The 18,729-nt window shown below is 36.0% G+C and overlaps 1 protein-coding gene across 2 annotated transcripts; it reads left to right on the top strand.

The window, feature by feature from the left end:
* The first annotated feature begins 403 nt into the window (after positions 1–403).
* Positions 404–17,316, top strand: LOC135696107 (uncharacterized). 2 transcript variants are annotated; one of them, XM_065215389.2, is made up of 12 exons: positions 448–864; positions 2,504–2,634; positions 3,570–3,628; positions 4,464–4,549; positions 5,091–5,145; positions 6,100–6,174; positions 9,812–10,069; positions 14,122–14,272; positions 14,995–15,086; positions 15,244–15,299; positions 15,858–16,043; positions 17,090–17,316. In XM_065215389.2, exons 1-12 carry the CDS (start codon positions 697–699, stop codon positions 17,198–17,200), a joined length of 1,428 nt encoding a protein of 475 aa, XP_065071461.2. In that variant the 5' UTR covers positions 448–696; the 3' UTR covers positions 17,201–17,316. The 2 variants fall into 2 exon arrangements, with proteins under 2 accessions (XP_088968525.1, XP_065071461.2); XM_089112399.1 differs by lacking the exons at positions 9,812–10,069; positions 14,122–14,272; positions 14,995–15,086; ... (1 more) ...; positions 15,858–16,043; positions 17,090–17,316 and adding an exon at positions 6,492–8,369 and having other exon boundaries at positions 404–864.
* The last annotated feature ends 1,413 nt before the right edge of the window (positions 17,317–18,729 follow it).

Genomic DNA, 18,729 nt, shown 5'->3' with positions numbered 1-18,729 from the left:
ATTTATAATCTTAGTCGGCTTTTGAGGTACTCCCTAATTTCCAAAGAAGGCTTTTGTTGTACCCACTTATAAAGTATAGCAGGAGTACGACGCCCCAGTGCCTCGTACGAGTCGTTAGAGGGTCAGCAGTGGTAAGGGCGTAAAATTTTGTGGCAACAATAGCAACAGTAGAAATTTGCCAGTTTTCTGTTTTAAGGCGGGTTTATAAGAGTTTAACCCAAGGCGGGCTTATAAGACTTGATGCGGGTCTGACCCGCCAATCGCTGGTAATTAGGGAGCTATGCCTATGTATGGAGAAGCCCTTTACTGTGCATTGCTTGAAAATTCAAAGCTTTTGTCATGAACATTTCGCCTCAAAATGCGCAATTTTTTCAATTGTTTCTTATAACAACTACGTATTCTACGTGACCGTTGGGTCCTAACATGAAAAGCTGAATGTGATAAATGTGGCTGAATCACAGAGAGATTGTGTGTTGCAAAACGAGGCTGCGTTGCTAGGGTACATTGCATAGATACCAATTTGAAAAATATGTGTGCGCTTCGATGTTCAAGAGGGGCTACGCGAATGTTTGACATATAGACCTTATATTAGGCCAACTGCATAGTTTCAAACCTTGGTCAAGATGCTGTTTATTTAATTTTAGAAGACTGGTTTAGGCTGCAAAGGGCCTAGCTTAGCTAGCCTTCCAATAATACATGGCTACCACTGAAAGCAAAGACAATGGGAAGCAAGAGCCATCTGTTTCACGAGAAGTTGTCGATGCGATAAATGCAGCACTGGAATTAGGTTCGAAGAAGCTTGACTTGTCAAAAAAGTCTATCGAAAAGATACCTGATGAACTGACACATTTCATGAAACTCGAGGTAAGGCCACAATGCCTGCCAAAAGCCTTGGAACATTAACGTCAATTTCCAAGGTCAAAATCAATCATCCCCTTTCCCCTCTCCCCTACAATGTTGGTTGACTATCAAACGGTTTAGGGTTTTAGGACGCACTTTCTTTTGCGCTTCTTCTATGATATTTCTCTAAATTATCAACATTGTTTTAGGGGGAAGAGGGCGGAACTATTTTTTTTCATGAAAGGAATGTAAGATATCAAATGCAGCGTAAATTGCTGGGTGTTCCAAGGACTTTTGGCAGCTATTTTAGGCTATTATCTGGGCATGCTTTAAGTCCTTTTTATTATCAAGGTTTGCCAATAATTAAATGATTCTAAGTGTTGGATAATTTTAACAAGAACAGCAACAACAAATTTCTGTGTGATAGTATGCTTGGTTGGGTGAAACGTTTCATAGAAATTGAAGACTTTACGTCTGTTTAAAAGTTTTATGTCCATTTTAAAGAGAAGGTTAGGCTAGCTCTGCCCCCTTTGAATCCCCCTCTAAAATTTCACAATTAGCTTTCCATAAAATCTAGCAACTGTGGGTATGTGTAGATCACATAGTTGTTTGGTTGTAAAGATAAGTATGTTCAGGGCTTGAACAGGAATTTACTTCCTAGCAGCAAAATGAAAAATTCAAACTTTCCTGCAAAGCTTAGAAAAAGTTCGCAACAACTGCAAGTGACATTTTAAGCTGCTTAATTTGTTTAAATATTTGATGTCCAAAAAATAAAACTGGCATTCTACTAAGAATTAATTATTGATTCTTGATTTTTGATCAAAGCTATTCCAACAGCCATCATTTTGTTTACACTGTATTAAATAAGCAAGGAGAAAGAGATTGAACACAATACTCATAGTTTAAACTTGGTAGATCTGAAAATCTCTAAGATCTTTGATTTACTTTCACATCAGTACAGCAAACAAGATAATACTATTGAAAAATTGATTACATCTTGCTCAAGGTTTCACGTTTGCTGCTCGTTTTAATCATCGAATCAAGTAGTTAATATACCTGGTAAGAATACTATCTTATATTTCAATGATTAAAATTAACGGTGGTGCTAGAGGCAAAAATTTTATGAAGCTAGCATGGAGTGAATTGCAGTAGAAAATATAAACAATAATGGACACATTCATACAGGTTTGCAGGCATTTTTTACCTTCAATACAATTGATGTAACAAGATTGGCTGTCTTTGAGTGTTTTTTCTTATCTAGAATGGCTAATGGAAAAAGAGAAATGAAGTTTTTGTATGCTTGAACTAGATTTATAGCTGAAAATCATGCCCGAAGTTAGGTATGACAGGCCCTGAAAATACCAGATGATTGTAGTTCAAAGCTAATCTTGATTTTTTTATTTGTAGTGCAGAATGAAAGCTATTTATCACAAGAAAACAGCATTCTTTAAAAGAAAGTAACATGAATTCAATATTAATATTTAAATGAAGCAATGGATATTTGACACAAAAGGTTCCCTGCCAAATAGTCACAAAGTCCTGCAACAAATTTCTGCTGTCTGATAAACCTTTGATGCAATCCTTGTAAATTCACTCTTGGCTAGATCCATCTATCTGCATCTTTCTTCAGTAAATTTACTATTGTCTATTTACTATTTTTCAGTTTCTCTACCTCGAAGGAAATTCCCTCAAATCCTTACCAGATGGTTTATTTTCAAATTTTCCAAATTTGAAATGGCTTGATTTGAGGAACAACAATTTGTCAAAATTGCCGGCTAGTATTGGTGAACTCAGGTATTTTCAAATTTCTTTATCATATAAGCCAATTCTTATTTCATTTAAACCATAAGAGCTATAACAAATCTATCCAAACAAAGATCACCAGAAAGTTTGCAGAGTTGTAGCTGTTAAGTTTTATTTTTTATTTGTTGTTATACCTATTTGGAATTGTTTATAAGACTGTATAGTTTGTCAGGCTAAGGGCCTGTTCATGTAGAGTAAATTCCCCCCCGCCCATTTTCCTGGTTAAGAGGGATTCCCCTTAAGCCAAGATTTGCCCCCATATAGCTTTGCTACACCTAAAAGCAAAAGCGTTCACATGAGAAATTGAGTACCACTGGGATTCCACCTAGGTGAGGAAATATTATCCCATATGAACAGGTTTTTCCAGCAAAATGGAAAGAGATTTAAGTTGCACGCAATCCTTGACACAATCCACACTTATCATTCAGAATGGCTCTAAAGTTATCCTGGCAAGGTGGTGAAATGTCTGCATATAAAAGGTCAAAAATAATTTTCTTGGCTAGCTAAGATTCTCATTTCACCTTGACAACAAGGGCAACTTTCTCCATATGAACAGGCTTTTACTCTGATACCTTTTTTCAATTAAATTTTACCAATCTCAGCAAACATTTAAAATGATGTGTTTACAAAAACCCCTCTTGTATTTACTGTCATAGGTTGTTAAAATTGTTGCAAGAAGGAATGTTGATGATGATGATTCAACTATATATAATTAGGGCTATTGCTACAGGTGGACGTGTTGGTGTGTGACAACCACCTCCTATGAGAAATAATTCCATTGCAAAAGTGAGAAGTTTGTTGCTTTGACAAATTTTCTGCCTTGTTGTCAAATAAAGGATGGCTCAACCTCTTTCTTTGCACGACCTTCAGCACAGTAGCTAGCAATAGCTCAAGATATAATTCATATTTGTTTTCATCTTTTAAAGATCTCTCAGGTCTTTACTTTTGGAAAACAATAATCTGAAGAACCTACCATTGGAACTGGGTAACTATGTTGTTTAAGATCCTCCTGAACTTGCTCAAAAATGTTTTATATTATGCTATTTGCTATTTCCTGTAATTAATACTTGGAAGTTTTTCCTTTCCTAGAGAATTTGAGCAATAAGTGTGATATAAAATCTACCTGTTTTCTTTATTTAAAGTGAAATTTTAATTAGATACAGTGAACTTTGTGTTAGTCAAATCAGCCAGGACCAGGGGAAAATCTTTGAATATAGTGTGGCTAGATTTGTGCATACCTCAGGTTTTTGCATCATCAGTAAAAACATTTGGTCATGTAAATGTGTTTTACAATTCAGTTTTTTTCCATAAGAAGTATTTTTTATTTGTAAAATTTCAAAAATATGTAAAAGAGGAAAAAAGCATTTAATCTTTTAGAAAGCAAAAAAAACTAAATTGGGCACAATGAAGTTTTTTTACAATGTGCCAGAGATGAACATTAGCCAAAGATAATGCCAATTGTTGCAATTTTTACCTTACAGGTTTTATAAATCATATTCAGGAATTTTTTGTGAACTATTGGTTCTAGAATCTGTGAACTATTGGTTCTAGAATCTATGTTGCCTATAAATTTCAAGCAAATCATAGTAGCTTTCACTCACAAACACTGTTGTCAATCTTCTTGGTTGTTATAGATATTTTCTATGCAAAAATCTTTGCAGCTACATTCTTGGGATCCTGAAGCTTTTGCCAAACCCAATTTTTAAGGCCAAATGGCCTTTATATGCTCTTAGGTAGTCAGGCTAACAAAGTTATACCTTTGTCTATGTCTCTGTCTTTGATAACGTGACTTAATCATTTTACTTGCCTTGATAATATAGGCTTTGCTAAGTCACTGTCTGGGCTGCATCTTGCTGGGAATCCATTAGAGTATCCACCGACTAACATAACTGAACAAGGAACACAGGTTTGTTTTCCTCACAAGATTGTATTTGATGACATAATTTTGTCTAATAAGAACCAGTCAAATGTGTCTTTCTTCTTCTCAAGTTACTTTCAATTCACGCTTGAATATTTGTTTTCTGCTTACTTTTGGTCATCATGCAACTTTAATTCTGTGAAGAGTTTCAGGTGAAAAGTACTTAAGTGTGTGCTCTGTTTCCTATTTTTTTCAATTTTCAAATATGATTTTGTTTTGCATTTGAGGTTTATTTTCCTTTTATTAGACATATGAATGGCAGTATCTACAATAAATGCACAATTAATAGAATACTCATGGTGATTTCCACCAAGTGAGAAAATTATGTTTTGCTGCCATGGTCACATGTACAACTGATTTCAGGAGTCCTTGATTAGAAAAAAGCTTGGACTCGGGACATCTTTTATTCAAGTCCATGTGAAACTATTTGAATGCTGTTTTAAGTCAAGATAGAAGCAAGATAAACCCTCAGATTATATTTTCCCAAAATTATTTCTGCTAACTCTAAACCTTATTATTTTTCTTACAGACAATAATTGCATTTTTAAGGGATGAATGGCTCAGGAAAAATCAGATATGCGATGGTAAATAATCTTTCAAATTATTGCAAATCTGACCAGGGACTGATCAGAAAGCATACTACACATTGATGTGGTGCTAAAACGTTTAGGTGTCTCAGTATGCTAAAAAACCAATGAAAAGATAATGTTTGTCATGTTTTAACCACATTTGAGACTTGTTTGGGGCCTTTCCCCATGCTTCTATGGTCCCTGCTGATTGCTTGGCTCCTTCTTCCAACATTGATCTCTTACCAATAAAGCTCTAAGCTTGACAGTGACTGAAAAACTGTTTCCCCTTTTGCTTATTATTTCGCACAGGGCTGACACCAGCAGTGATATATAGGGGGGCAGATATCATAATATTTCCGATAACATATCTACTTCAATGGTAGGTTGATGCTACGCATGCGTATCTGCTTGTGAGTTCCCATTTGCTAGGTTTTGGTCTACTGGCCTACTGTACAACCCATTTTGCTATATTTTAGATGATGCAGATATATATTAGATGTAATTTCTCAAGGTGTTGTTGCCTTCTTGCTGAAGTGACTAGTCAAGACTGAGGGCCGCTAAATTTTTCCGCAAGGACCAACTTTGGCTTTTTCAGACAATGCAACATAAAATAATCGATTAAAAGCAAAATTACTGGCAATAAAATATGAAAAGCTAGGAAGATTATCATCAGCCAGTCGTTGCGAAGTGACTTGTTGAGGGTCCTAACATTTTCCGACAAGCATTCAGATTTCCCGACAAACAACCTTATTGGGGTGTGACGCGCCCTCCCATGCCCCCCATTGGCATTGGCTCTGATTTTTGCAGCTTAATCTAGACACAAACATCTGTCAGGACACCCATGCTTCTAAAACTTTGTTCTTAACTTAACTTTTGATCAATGATTTTTTATGCTTGTGTTCTTTGAAAATGGTTTTTTTTAAAAATGAGTGTAGTCTTTTAGTTTGGATGTTGGATTTTCTTCTTTAGATGTTGACCTCTCTGAAATGCGTGATGCTTTGCAGACAGTTGCCTCAAACAATCCAAGCTCAAGAAGTACCTCAGGTACATGAATTCTTTCTTCGAAATTGACGTCATAATTTCATGCGAAGATTCAGTTGGACTTTGCATGACATTAATGAGCTAAAGATGTGTGGTTGATGCTGTTGAAATTTGTCCCTTTGTTCTTTCAGAGCATTCGGTACATAGCCAGTCGAGCTCTTTCTTTTCCTAGATGGATTCAAGACAAAAAAATTCTGTTTGCTCAAAAACTATATTTTAGAAAAAACTTATTCTTGGCTGTTTCATGTCAGATTTGATGGACCAAAATTTTTTCAAAAGGCACAAATATGATAATATTTTTGTCTCTGTTTCCTTGCTAGGAGAGGAAAGAGCTCGCAAAACACCACGAACGCACACACCACCATCGCCTTTAAGATTGCCTTCTCTAAGTGATAGTCTAAGCCTAACGATGAACAATAATAGCAAAAAGAATGATAGAAAGGGTCAGAATTCGAAATTATTTGCAAGCGTCGACAAACATGATAGCTTACCAGCACCCGGAAGCAAGGAAACAGTCCGTTTGGGCACACGGAAGACGAAACGTTTAACCGAAAAAGGCAAAGTTGTGAAAAAGCAAGAAAACGGCACCGAAAGTGAGACGAGTTCGAATAAAGAGCTTGTTAAGGAGACTTTGTCAAAGGATAAGACAATTCGATTGCAAAAAAGAACGCTGGGAAAAGGTAGCAAGAAGGAAAAACAGGCGAAGGGAAATTCAAATGCGAAGAATGTAATGAAGGCAAAAATAACAAAGACGGGTGCTATTGATTTGAAGTATGAAAATAAAATGTCAGAGGAAGCAAGTGAAAGACGGACATCTGAGGAGCGTGCAACGCAATGCAATAATGAAATTAAAAATTTGATCATGGAAGAGAAAGAAGAGTCTAAACAACATCCAGAAAATGAAGGAAACACAGCTGTGAATCAAGACACGAACAAAGTTGATGTAAGTGGGCTAGAAATAAATGAAATGGTAGTGATAAAAGTTGCAGAGAAACATTTTATTCCAGGGCAGCCATGTTTAGGAAAGATTGTATCACTACCAGACGCAAATGGAGATCTGCTGGTTCACTATTACAGCGGGAGTTATGATGGCGAATGGAGGCCAATGATGAGCCGATCGAGTCCGTACCTGAGAAGAATCGCGACATCGAGAATAATTTGTAAATTCAAACTAAATAAGGACAATACAATGTCCGCAGAAACAGTAGAAAGGGTCACAGAAGCAGTTAAAAATGCAGATCCAGGCTGAAGAGGGGGAGAAATTTGTATAGTGAAGAGGGGGAGAAAAGGGGTTGGTGAGGGTATTGTCGTGGCGATGTATTTATCCAAAAAAAAGGAAGAACCAAACTTTCATAAAAGTAAGTTTTTGGTACCGCAAAATTCAAAAGTGCTTCAGTATGCTTTGTTTCCGCTATTTTGTACCGTCTTCAAATTTCACAAAAGTGTAAAAATTGTATCTTTTTGGAGTTAGACAACGAGAAACTTTATTCTTCGCATCCATACTTAACAGGTTCATTTGTCACAACCCTATCTCCTAACCCTCTTCAAGCATTCCATTAGTAATAAACTTATTGTCCAACGCGACGTTGTTTTCAAATGCTTTTTTCCATATTCAACTGTTACTGCTTGGAGTTTGACTTGAGTTTAAGCCTTGAATTTTTTGATTATTTGTCTCTGAAAACATGACAGAAAACATGGATTTCTTCCTGATATTTTGCACAGTTAATCCTCTTACATCGCTGTTAATCCTTTGTAGGGGCCATCGTACGATCTTTAGGGAAAAGAGAGGAACTTGCCTGGTTGATATCTCTACTGTAATAGGCAGATTGATACAATAATTTTGACTAAAGTGAATAAAGTAGCTTGCAATCTAATAATCGCAGATCAACCTCGTTATCAGTTTTTAAGAAGACGTAGGACAAGTTTTGAAAATTAAAAATCCTTTGGTATTTTTATATGCTGCATCTAGCACGTGTCGTTTTACCATTTCAAAGATGACACCCTACCACGTACAATCAGTTTGTGTTGTTGGTGACTTGAATGAATTTGAAACTGTACTTTATGGATGTTTGTTACATTTGAAAATTTTCTTTATTTTTGGCTATAAATAAAATTTATTTAGACTTGAAGGCGTTTGTTTTTAACTTATTTTTATTGCTGTTTAGAGTTATTTTTATACAATGTTTTATCAATGATTATCAATGGCAATGTTTTATATTGCTGCATCGTTCATCCGATCTAAGCTAACTTCCACGTGCTGCATCGTGTTCTCGAAAAAGACACCTAAAGTTTGGTCCTTGATTATTGACAAGTACATGGAAAGTGAAGAAGAATGGCGTCGCAAAAATCTGCTAGAGATTCTGATTTGGACCATTTAATTTGAATGTAACTTTTCAAACGACCCAAATGTTAATTCAGTTGCGATTTCCACAAAAGCAGATGTTTTTCCATGGATTTTCAGATAAATCAATAGGATTTCTGCCAAAGGTGTACGAGATTTTCGCCGAGTTATCTGCCCCTCGAAACAATCCTTCTTGAAAAAAAACTATTTTGTGCAACATTTGACAAACAATAGCCACGCGAAGACAGACTTCTTCCCTAACATATCAATTTAATTTGGTCTATTGGTTGAAAAATTTGTGAATCATACCAAACAAAAGCAATCCACTGTTGAGTTTCTTACCTTTTACTGGTCATGTCTCAGCTACTTTTTTAAATATGATATTATAAAACCAAACATTTATTCGCCTATCAGAAACACTAACAGCCATTCTTCTTCAACAGCTCATAAGCATAAAACATTTAATTCTGTGAAAGCCACTCCTTAAATTGGCACAATGGAATCCCGCTATCAAAATAACATTTGCCAATAGCAGGGGCAGTAGCGTGGTGGACATATTGATCACATCAAATCAATTTCAAGAATGGTGAAGCAGTCCTTGTTGCTATAATAGATGGCCTGATAATGTGTTAGTTACTTCTTTCTGAAATATTTGTCAAACATTTTCGAAAGATTTTTTATCGCATTTCAACACTTCACCTTCAGCCCCTCTCTTCTTCTGCATTTGATACCTTGGATATGTTATCTTTGTTTGTAAGTTGAAATGTTTCAATATAGTGAAGAATGCATCAAATGATGCTATGTCTAGTGCTACCTCTGTTGGTATCAAAGTGCAAATACAAGTTAAAAAAAGTTCTGCTTTCATTTCATTTCCTGCTTTCAGCTCCTCTGTGTCATTAGCCAATGCTTAAAAAACATCTTAAGTGTTCTCAAAACTTTGTCATATCAGAGGTATTTAAGGCGGCGAGAGGACCATGAAATTTGGTTCGTAATGACAAAATATCGTTATTTTGAGGATTCATAATACAGAAAATACTTGAAATAGAATTTTTATATCAGAATTCAAGGGACTTTAAGCGGGAGTCCGCAGTAGTTTTTTGCTCGTAAGTCTCCTGGTTACTTGACTGTCGCACGTTGAATCTGCTTCCGTGATAACAATTGTTTCAGTTGGCATCAATTTTTCTTCAATGGTGGTGTCTTTTGCACATTTAAACAGACCAGAATCCATATAAATCCCCTACATGATTAAAAAGCTCTTTACCACTTCGTTGGACTAAACTTTGATTTCATGTCTTTTAGATCGAAGAGTGAAAAGTAGTACACAAGGAAAAAGAGATCAAGCAAATGATCTTGGACCATCGAAGCCACGCAGATTTTCCTTAGAAGAGGGAAAGAGCCCTTTTAATGTTCGTTCGTCGATATTTTCTCACCCATCTGAGGCAAAGAAAAAAACAGAATGGTCAGCTATCGAAAAAACACAGGGTGCTGGTTGGAATTCCAGAAAATCGTCAAACAGCGGAAGCTCTGTTGATTCAGGGAAAAAGCGAAGGCAAAAAGGTATAGATGATTTAAATAAGTATGAATCAAACTGCAAAGAACGATTTCAGCCTACAAGCTTGCTCCCGTGATATCACTCAAGGTTGCAGAGAAAGCTTAATTATTGAGATTATAGGCAGGGACGGATTTAGCGGGGGTGTAGGGGGTGTGACACCCCCAATATTTCTGTGTCCTTCGGTAAATTTTGTTTCATTCGGTAAAAATAATTTGTTGGTAGTCAGTAGTAGCAAAGTAACGCCAAGATTTTACTTTATCTATCTTCTTATCAGTAGCGTAGCGCCCCCCCCCCCAATATGAATTTCGTTCCGACAGCACTGTCTAAAATCTAAAAACTAAAATGCTAAAGCAGTCCAATCCTTAAAAAAATTGGATTCTGAAATGCTTGTCGTGGATTTTGCTCCAAGGAGAACGGACTTGGTTTAAAACATTTTAATACTGTTTACTGTTTTTACATATTTTATTACAACTTTGGAAAATCACTTTTTACAAGTAGTGCTTCCTCGCCTTACACAATTCAGGATATGAACATTAGTCAAATTGTGAAGGAAATAGACAGTTGTAGAGTATGGTCAGCCATATTCTACCCGTGCTACGCCACTGCTTCTTATTGTCTTTACCTTAAAAGTAAAAACCAAAAATGGGCGTTTCCATCATTTACCAGTGAACTTAAGGGTGTGGCATCAAGATTAGTGTCTAACACCCCCCCCCCAAATCATTGTTGCTTGAATCCACCCCTGATGATAGAAGATGAATGGAATCTTATGGCAGTCATGGCAAAGTGTCATGACATCGAATGCCGCAGACGGATCATAGTGGTGCCCCTCATTGCATTTTCTTCTATTTCTTGCAATCTCGCCTAGTCGCTTTTCATTTCTAACACCCAACTTCTTCATCCTCCAGTCTTACATCTTCAACCTTTTCCTTCCTCTTGCTCGCTTCCCGGCCACCTCAGCCCCTATAATCTGCATTTCTATCCCCCTTCTCTTCTCTATTCATGTTCAATGAAACCCCATTGTCTCTTCCTGATAGTGTTCAACAGTTGTCTTTGCATTCCAATCTTGCCCCAAACCTCTTCATTTGTCATCTTTTCAATCCACGAGATCCTCATCACTCCTCTCCAAACCACATTTCTATCTCTTCAAGCTTGTTCTCCATATTCCTACCTATTGTCCATGACTCACATCCACACAGTAGCACGGACCAGATATAACACTGTAACAAACGCTTTCTAACACCCAGTTTATCTTTCGTTTACACAAAACATTCCTCATACCCATTTATGCCTTCTTCGCCTGACCTATTCTTCATTTAATATCCAAATCTGATCTTTCATCGGATGTTATCAAACTGCCCAAGTAATTGAATCGACTAACTTGCTCCATTTGCACTCCATTCACCTTTACATTACATTCTGGAATCTGTGACTTATTACTGGCAACCATCACATACGTTTTGTCACAGTTTATTTTCAAACCAATTTTCTCGCTTTCTGTTGTTACAATGTCCAACAGTCTTTGTAGCTTTTCCCAATTGTCTGCGGTCAACGCTATCATAGTTCCTTTCAGATTTACACCATCGTATGTCCTGATTTTACTGAGAGTTTCGTCCTTATACAAGTTAAACAAATCTGGTGACAGAACGCAACCCTGTTGCACTCCTTTCTGTGTGTCTACCCACTCACCCAATTCACCCTGAATCCTCATAACAGCTTTCTGATCATAATACAAATTTGTTATCAATCTTAAATCTTTTCCATCAACCTCTAACCTTTCTAGCAATTCCATCAGCTTTCCATGTTTTTCACAGTCGAATGCCTCCATAATCGATGTAATATATACAAGTCCTTTTGCTTTTCGATAGATTTTTCTATAATCGTTCTCAGGCACAGAATTGCATTCCTTGTTCCCTTTCCAGTTTTGCATCCAAACTGTTCATTCGTCACTCCTCTCCTGATGGTACTCTTATTCCGATTCAACATTACTCTGCGTTTTGCAATCTATTGTTCCTGACTTCTTTGGCAAGGCATTAAAAATTGATTCACGCATTTCATCAGGAATGTCTTCAGAATCATACACATAGGTAGCAATCTCAGTGACCTTGTCAAGCCCATAATCCCCTAAAGATTCTATCAGCTCAAATGTTATCTTTTCATTTCCTACTGCTTTGCCTTTCCTCGTCTTTTTCATGGCATCTCTAGTTCCCTCTTTTGTTACTGTTACTGACTTTTTTTCTTATTTCTGGTCTTTCTTTCCTATCTTTATCTGAGTATAGACTTTTAATGTTCTCCGTCCACCTTATCTTAACTTGATGACTGAATCAGCACATTTTCATTCTCAATTCTTGTACAACTGGACACGTTAGGTGTCTTCTTGTTTGTCACCGCTTTCACTTTTTCATGCATCATTTGAACATCCTTCTTCTCCATGTCTTCTATCTCTACACACTGCTGCCCAATACACTTCTCCTTAACTGTTCTACACATTTTCCGAGCCATTTTATTCAGCCTTTTATACTCATTTGTACCTTTTTTCTCTGCACCTCAACTCCATCTGATCTCTGATGTCATCTATTTCTTCTTAGTTGTCATGTTCGTAATCGAAATACACTGTTCTGGGCTTTTTTATAAAGTTCTTTGTAGTTTTTTCCATTTTTCGTCATCATTTCCACCCTGTTTATATCTCTCTTATACTCTTTTACAGAACTCCGCCTTCACATTTGCATCCTCTTTTAGTGTTTTCAATTGCAGCTTGGGTTCACTCTTGCCTCGCTTCAGCTTGGGTTCACTCTTGCCTCGCTTCAGCTTGGGTTCACTCTTGCCTCGCTTCAGCTTGGGTTCACTCTTGCCTCGCTTCAGCTTTTTCAAGTTTATATGCAATTCATTCATCAACAAAGTATGATCATTATGACAGTCCGCGCTTGAATATGTTTCTTACTCCTTTTATACCATTCCTAAAGGGTTATTTACCATAATGTAATGTATCTGAATTCTATACCTGTCTCTTGACTTCTTCGAGTGTAAAAGTTCCTCATATGATGCTGAAACTAAATGTTTGAGATAATCAGTCTGTTTGCTATTCACCATGTGATCAAATATTTACCCCTGTCATTCCGCTGCCCTAGGCCAAAAGATCTAACCGCTTGGCCTTCTTTGCCTTACCTACTTTTGCGTTGAAATCACCCATCATAATTTCTATATCCTGTGCGCCAACACTGAAAAAAGAACATTCAAATAGAGAACAGAGTTTTTGGGCAAGTTACACATTTTGACTTTGGCTGACGTTGCAGCACAGGTATTCGTCTTTTTGCTACTCTTAGTGGCAGAGTCTCATTATTTAATCTCAGAAATGGGTAAGGCTCTTTCCTTCTGCTTCTCTGCATCCATTCACTCTTTGCCACTGGTTTCTTGAGTCTCTGGTACCCAGGCTATCTTTTTTTTGGCGCCACCTCAGTGTCTGGTTTCTTAGCAGTTTCCAGCACGCCGAAAAATTGAAATGGAAGTGGATAAAGGTGGCTTAAACTTTCCATGTGTTTTCCATGTTCTAAAAAGAAAGAAACATTGCCAACCTTTCGGATACTTCTTAATAGGCACAATCTTCTAAATATGGCCCATGAAGAATTTAAAGCTTGCTTACGGAATACTGTTATTTTGGCTCGGTTCATAAAGGTGTGAACAGAGACAAATATCAGCGATTGGATGGGGGAAGAATCTGTGCCAATGTGGCCATATCTCAGCCAATTTTGACAAATTTAACTGATAACAAATTAAAAATTTAGAAAGAGGCATTTTATGATGCTCTTTCAGGTCCAGATTGGGAAATTCTAAAAATTCGTAACGTCATCTTTTAAGAATTCTATTGTTCTTTAATTTTGTGCCATGATCGGTCAAAACACCCTTCTTACACCCCAAATGCGTGCAAGTGTGGCTGCTATACTTCCTTGATGGAGTTAGAAGGAGACAAGCAGTTTTCATACTCTGCGCAAGGTATTTAGAAAAGCGCAAAATTACTCGTGTTTTCAATTCTGAGCGTTATTTGTTTATTTATTTTTCACAGCAAGTCAGAATACCCTAACACATAATATGAAGCGTATGAGCGCAGGTTTGTTGAAGAAGGATACCGTTGAAGGGAAAATTCAAGAAGAAATGAGAAAGGCAGAAGAGAAAATTAAGAATGCAAAAATAGACGCGGTTATACAACAAAGAAAGTAAGTCTGGGGAATCTCTAAGGCTGCTTTAAGAATGATCCAAGCTTTGTTTAAGTCGAATTAAAACGATCTGATTAAGGCAAAGGTTTTGCAGTCCTTGTGAGATAGTGACGTTGATCCAAGGGCCTATCCTGATGATTAGTCGGGGCCATAGAAAGCCAGCATGTGTTACAATGAACAGATTTTCATGAAAACCTAGTAGGAAAGGTAGGGCTCCTTTAGCTTCGGCAGTCGTTTTCTGTTGTGACGGTAGAGGGGGATGAGAGGGGGCGAACAACTCCCTTGAAAAACTCCCTTGAAAATTCAACATGGTTGTTAATTTTTTATTAATGTGTTGAGAGGAAAGATTTTAAAACTTTTTGAGAGGAAAGATTATAATGCTGAATAAACTTAAGAGTGTATGAATATATTAAAATATTTCATTATTTCAGTTCTGATGTCGTTATTTTATGTTGCTTATTAGATTTGTGTGGGAAAACAAATCTTCTGGTACTAATAAAAGCGATCTCGTATTACTTGTGATACTGACAAAAGCGAAATTGAAATACTTGTAATACTGAGACAGCGATGCAAGATGTATTGTTTCGTAGCTAGGAAAGGAAGATAAAAACTAAAGATTGGAATACAAAGCTTTTAAACTTGTTTTCCGACATTCGCTCGTTATATTCATGGCAGCCTATTGCTTTTGTGAAATAAAGCTAATATTTAAAAGTTCATTGCAGAAATAAACAAGAAATGGAAGAATGGAGAAAAGAAGCGAAAATGCTGCAAAGAGAGAAGAACAGGGCCGCAGTTAGACAAGGACTGAAATTCGGTATATAAGTCCTCGTTGATAACATTAATGAATTTTATTGTTGATGTTTTATGAAAAATGAATTGGGCAATATGAACTTGCAATGACTGTGATAAAAAATCTCTGATTCCAACAACGCAAATTCTTTAGGCCGTAACGACGATCTGGTCTTTTCTAGAGCATGCTCCTCCTCCATTTGGTACCGCTGACCAAGAATTTCAGGCAGCTACAAAGGTAAGCGATTTTCCAATTTTAAAGTTGCTTCTTGAAAATAGGGAATGAAAGTAATTATTAGAAAATACCATCAATTTATTAACAAACAAGTTTTCTTGCTATATAGTAGCTGTAATTTAGTAAAATATCCAAAAGCACCGTCTTGAATAAACTACAGTTGAAAACACGTCCTCTCAAAAACCTTTTGTACATTCTAATTATCCTGTAGCTTTTTATGACATTGTTTTATTATACAAAATCATTTGAAATGCCTTTAGCAAGAATATTTGAATTTCTTTAAAACTTATTTTTGCTGATGTTTTCTTGCTTATAGAGATACTAGTTAACAAAACTTTTTTTACAAAAACTTTTGATTTTCATTGAAACGGCGTTTACTGCAGTTCAGTTTTGGTTCCAAATTATAAAATTGATCCAATAGCTTAGAATTTATGTAATTCAAGCCAGGGAACCGTTGTATAGAGGTGCATAGCCCCTCAATCAATCAATCCGACACCAGACAGTACTATTATGATCACGTTAGCTTTACATTAATGTTTTATCGTTTCGTTACACTTGCAGCATGGCCAGCAAGTTTCAGATGCGTTGCAGAACCTGAGCAAGGCTTCATTATTCAAAGCAAATCGAGACAGAGAGCTTTTCGATCGCATAGGGGACCACGTTCGGAAGCTTGAAATAAACAGAGCTGCAAATGACAAACTCACTCCTTCGGAAGAAGTCGAGCTAGCTCGTAGAAACTTAGATCGGGTAAATAATTGTTTGCTAACTGTTATACTGGTCTTGGCATGCCGACTAAAATAGTAATTCGTAGGTTGTTGAAATAAGCAGATCTTCCTTGAACAGTGTTGATTCGACCAGCTTCTATCGAAAGAACGCTTGGGATAAATATTAAAAAAATAGCTGTTTCTTCGCTCCCAAATGTCTCAATTTTAAGCAAGGCGTGTTTTATGGCAGCATTCTCTCCCAGACACATCAAATGTGAATATTTAGAGACTAAGTTTAGTCTGAACAGTCTCATAAGATACAACGATCCTCCCTTTACTGCTTATGACGTCATTTAATTCTAATTTAGATTGCATACTTTTGTTTGTTTGTTTGTTTGTTTGTCTTTTGTTTGTTTGTTTGTTTGTTTATTTGTTTGTTTGTTTGTTTGTTTGTTTGTCTTTTGTTTGTGATCTTATGTTAAATCGAATTTAATTTTAAGCTACAACACAGTAACTTTTCAAATACGATTATTTACAAATATAAAAATTCAAATTAACAATTTTTAATACTTTTTAGATACAAATTTACAATAAAATCATTTAGTCTTGCACATGTTGCATGTACAGTTTGCCCCATCCCAGTTTTAAATTAACCTTTTGAATTTGATCAGACTTTCTTCAGATTTTATTTCCTCTGGTAAGGCATGACCTAAGGCTGTTTGAACCGAAAGTTGTTTGGTTGGGCCTTTAGTGCTGCAAGTCTTGTGGACGACAATCGATCAGAGGTTCTTAGTTCGAAAATATTTTGCATGAATTCAGGATTCAACCTTTTTACAGTTTTGAAAATTTCATACGGAGGTTCCTTTGCCGACTTACATGCATTGTGCATTTGTGTGATTTGCAAAGCAGATCTCCATAAGATGAATTATGGTCATTGAAAAAATACTGGCTTCCTTTTTTGTTTTTCTAGCTGTTACCGTTCACTGCTAAGAGAAGAACCTCTGAACAATGTATCTAGTTTTATTCTAATTGACTTCCCAAGCTCGAGATAAGTGTAATAATTTGGGATTGCTTATGCATTTTCCGTAGGCCCTTAAACTTCGAGATGAGTTAGAGGAGAAGAAAGCACTTGAGTACAGGCTGAGAGCATTTACTGCAGAAGACTTTGCTCCCCCGTCACATGCATTAGGAAGGAAGTGAAACAGCAAGTTACACAAGCGATACCCAGATGCATCAGAGATGAACAATTATAAAAATAACGCATATCTTTCCTTACTTCAAAGTTTGAGGTGAATTTTTGAAATTATTGTTTTTAATTTTTGAATTTCCTATTCTTGCTTTCTGTAAAAATGAATTTTGGAAGCATCGTTAGAAATAAATTATTCAGATGTATTAGGCATTTTGATGACGTACAGTGTTTAGGTCTTCACGGTCGCTCCATACATTCCATAAATCTGGTAATAGCAACTCTTGAAGAGTTTGGTTTTTCGTTTTTACATTTTTTTCAAGTGCTTTTAAGATATAAGATATCATTTAGGTATCTACTCTATGCTATTTATGATGAACTGAAATAAAACTACAGAAATTATAAAATCAATAAAAACTACAGCAAAGTAAACATATTTATAGCAAAACCAGTGTGTTATTTATTCATGGATTTCATGTGACCTTAAAGGCTCTGAAGAAAATTTTCAAGTAGTTTGGAATTTGGGAAATTGACATTCTCCAATATGCTATGAAAATTGTGTTGTTGAAGACAAGCAAAAGATACATAAATACAAAACGGAATTTAAGATGTTATCATCAGGAATATTTTGCTGGTGAATTCTTTATAATAGTCTATACAAAAGTTTCCTGTGAGAAAAATGTTACTTTTCATTAATTTCTTGTGACCAATGGTCATACGGTCACGGGGAAAATAAAACTCTAATCAAAAAAAAATACGAATTCAGAACACTGTCTCTATTCTATTAAATGCAGACAGGAATGACGTATCATAATTTCGATTTGTGTAAAATATACCATAAAATGGTTCAGATAATGATGTTTTGAACGATTTTTATCTCGAAAAGAAATGTTTATTGGGTCCTTAAAGATGCTACGAAGTCATGTATAAAAAATATATAGCCATGGTTTTTGTCAATGTTATTATAAGTGCAAAAATGACTATCAAAAGTTTTCTCTTTCTTCATCGATGCAAAAAGGTTGAGCAGTGATGCCAAAACTAGCATTGAAAATGAGTTTGAAAAAAGTTGAAGATCTCCAGCTTTGGTAATGTGTGAATTTTTGAACAAAAAAAGGTTAAGATCAAAAGTAAATTAAAGATCAAAATTATAAAAATTTCGGATTTGAAACAGTGAAATCTCTAACGCAGGAAAATTTCTAAAACAGCGCCTTGGTGCATTATACGAAATAGGAATAAAAGTGCAACATTCATGCTAAAGTCAAGATGCTGTTTCTTATTAAACGTTTTCTAGCACGTCAAACTTCAATTAAAAATATTGGGCTTGAACAAAATGCAGCACATCTTCCCTGTTTTAAAGGCTTGAAAACAACTTTTTCGTACTTCATCTGGGAAACAGCAATCATGAATGAGCTAAAGTAATGAAAACAGGTATCACCAGAGTATTGTTTAAAAAGGGCATTATACCACTGTATTTTATTATAATTGATCGATAACTCAGGTTTTGTGGGACTTTCATTTTTGGAAAGAATGTAAGGCTATAGCC

The sequence above is a fragment of the Rhopilema esculentum genome, chromosome 14, assembly GCF_057945365.1.
Source record: "Rhopilema esculentum isolate cy_ngs chromosome 14, ASM5794536v1, whole genome shotgun sequence".
In the NCBI taxonomy this organism is placed as follows: domain Eukaryota; kingdom Metazoa; phylum Cnidaria; class Scyphozoa; order Rhizostomeae; family Rhizostomatidae; genus Rhopilema; species Rhopilema esculentum.
This window is presented reverse-complemented; position numbering and strand designations above follow the sequence as displayed.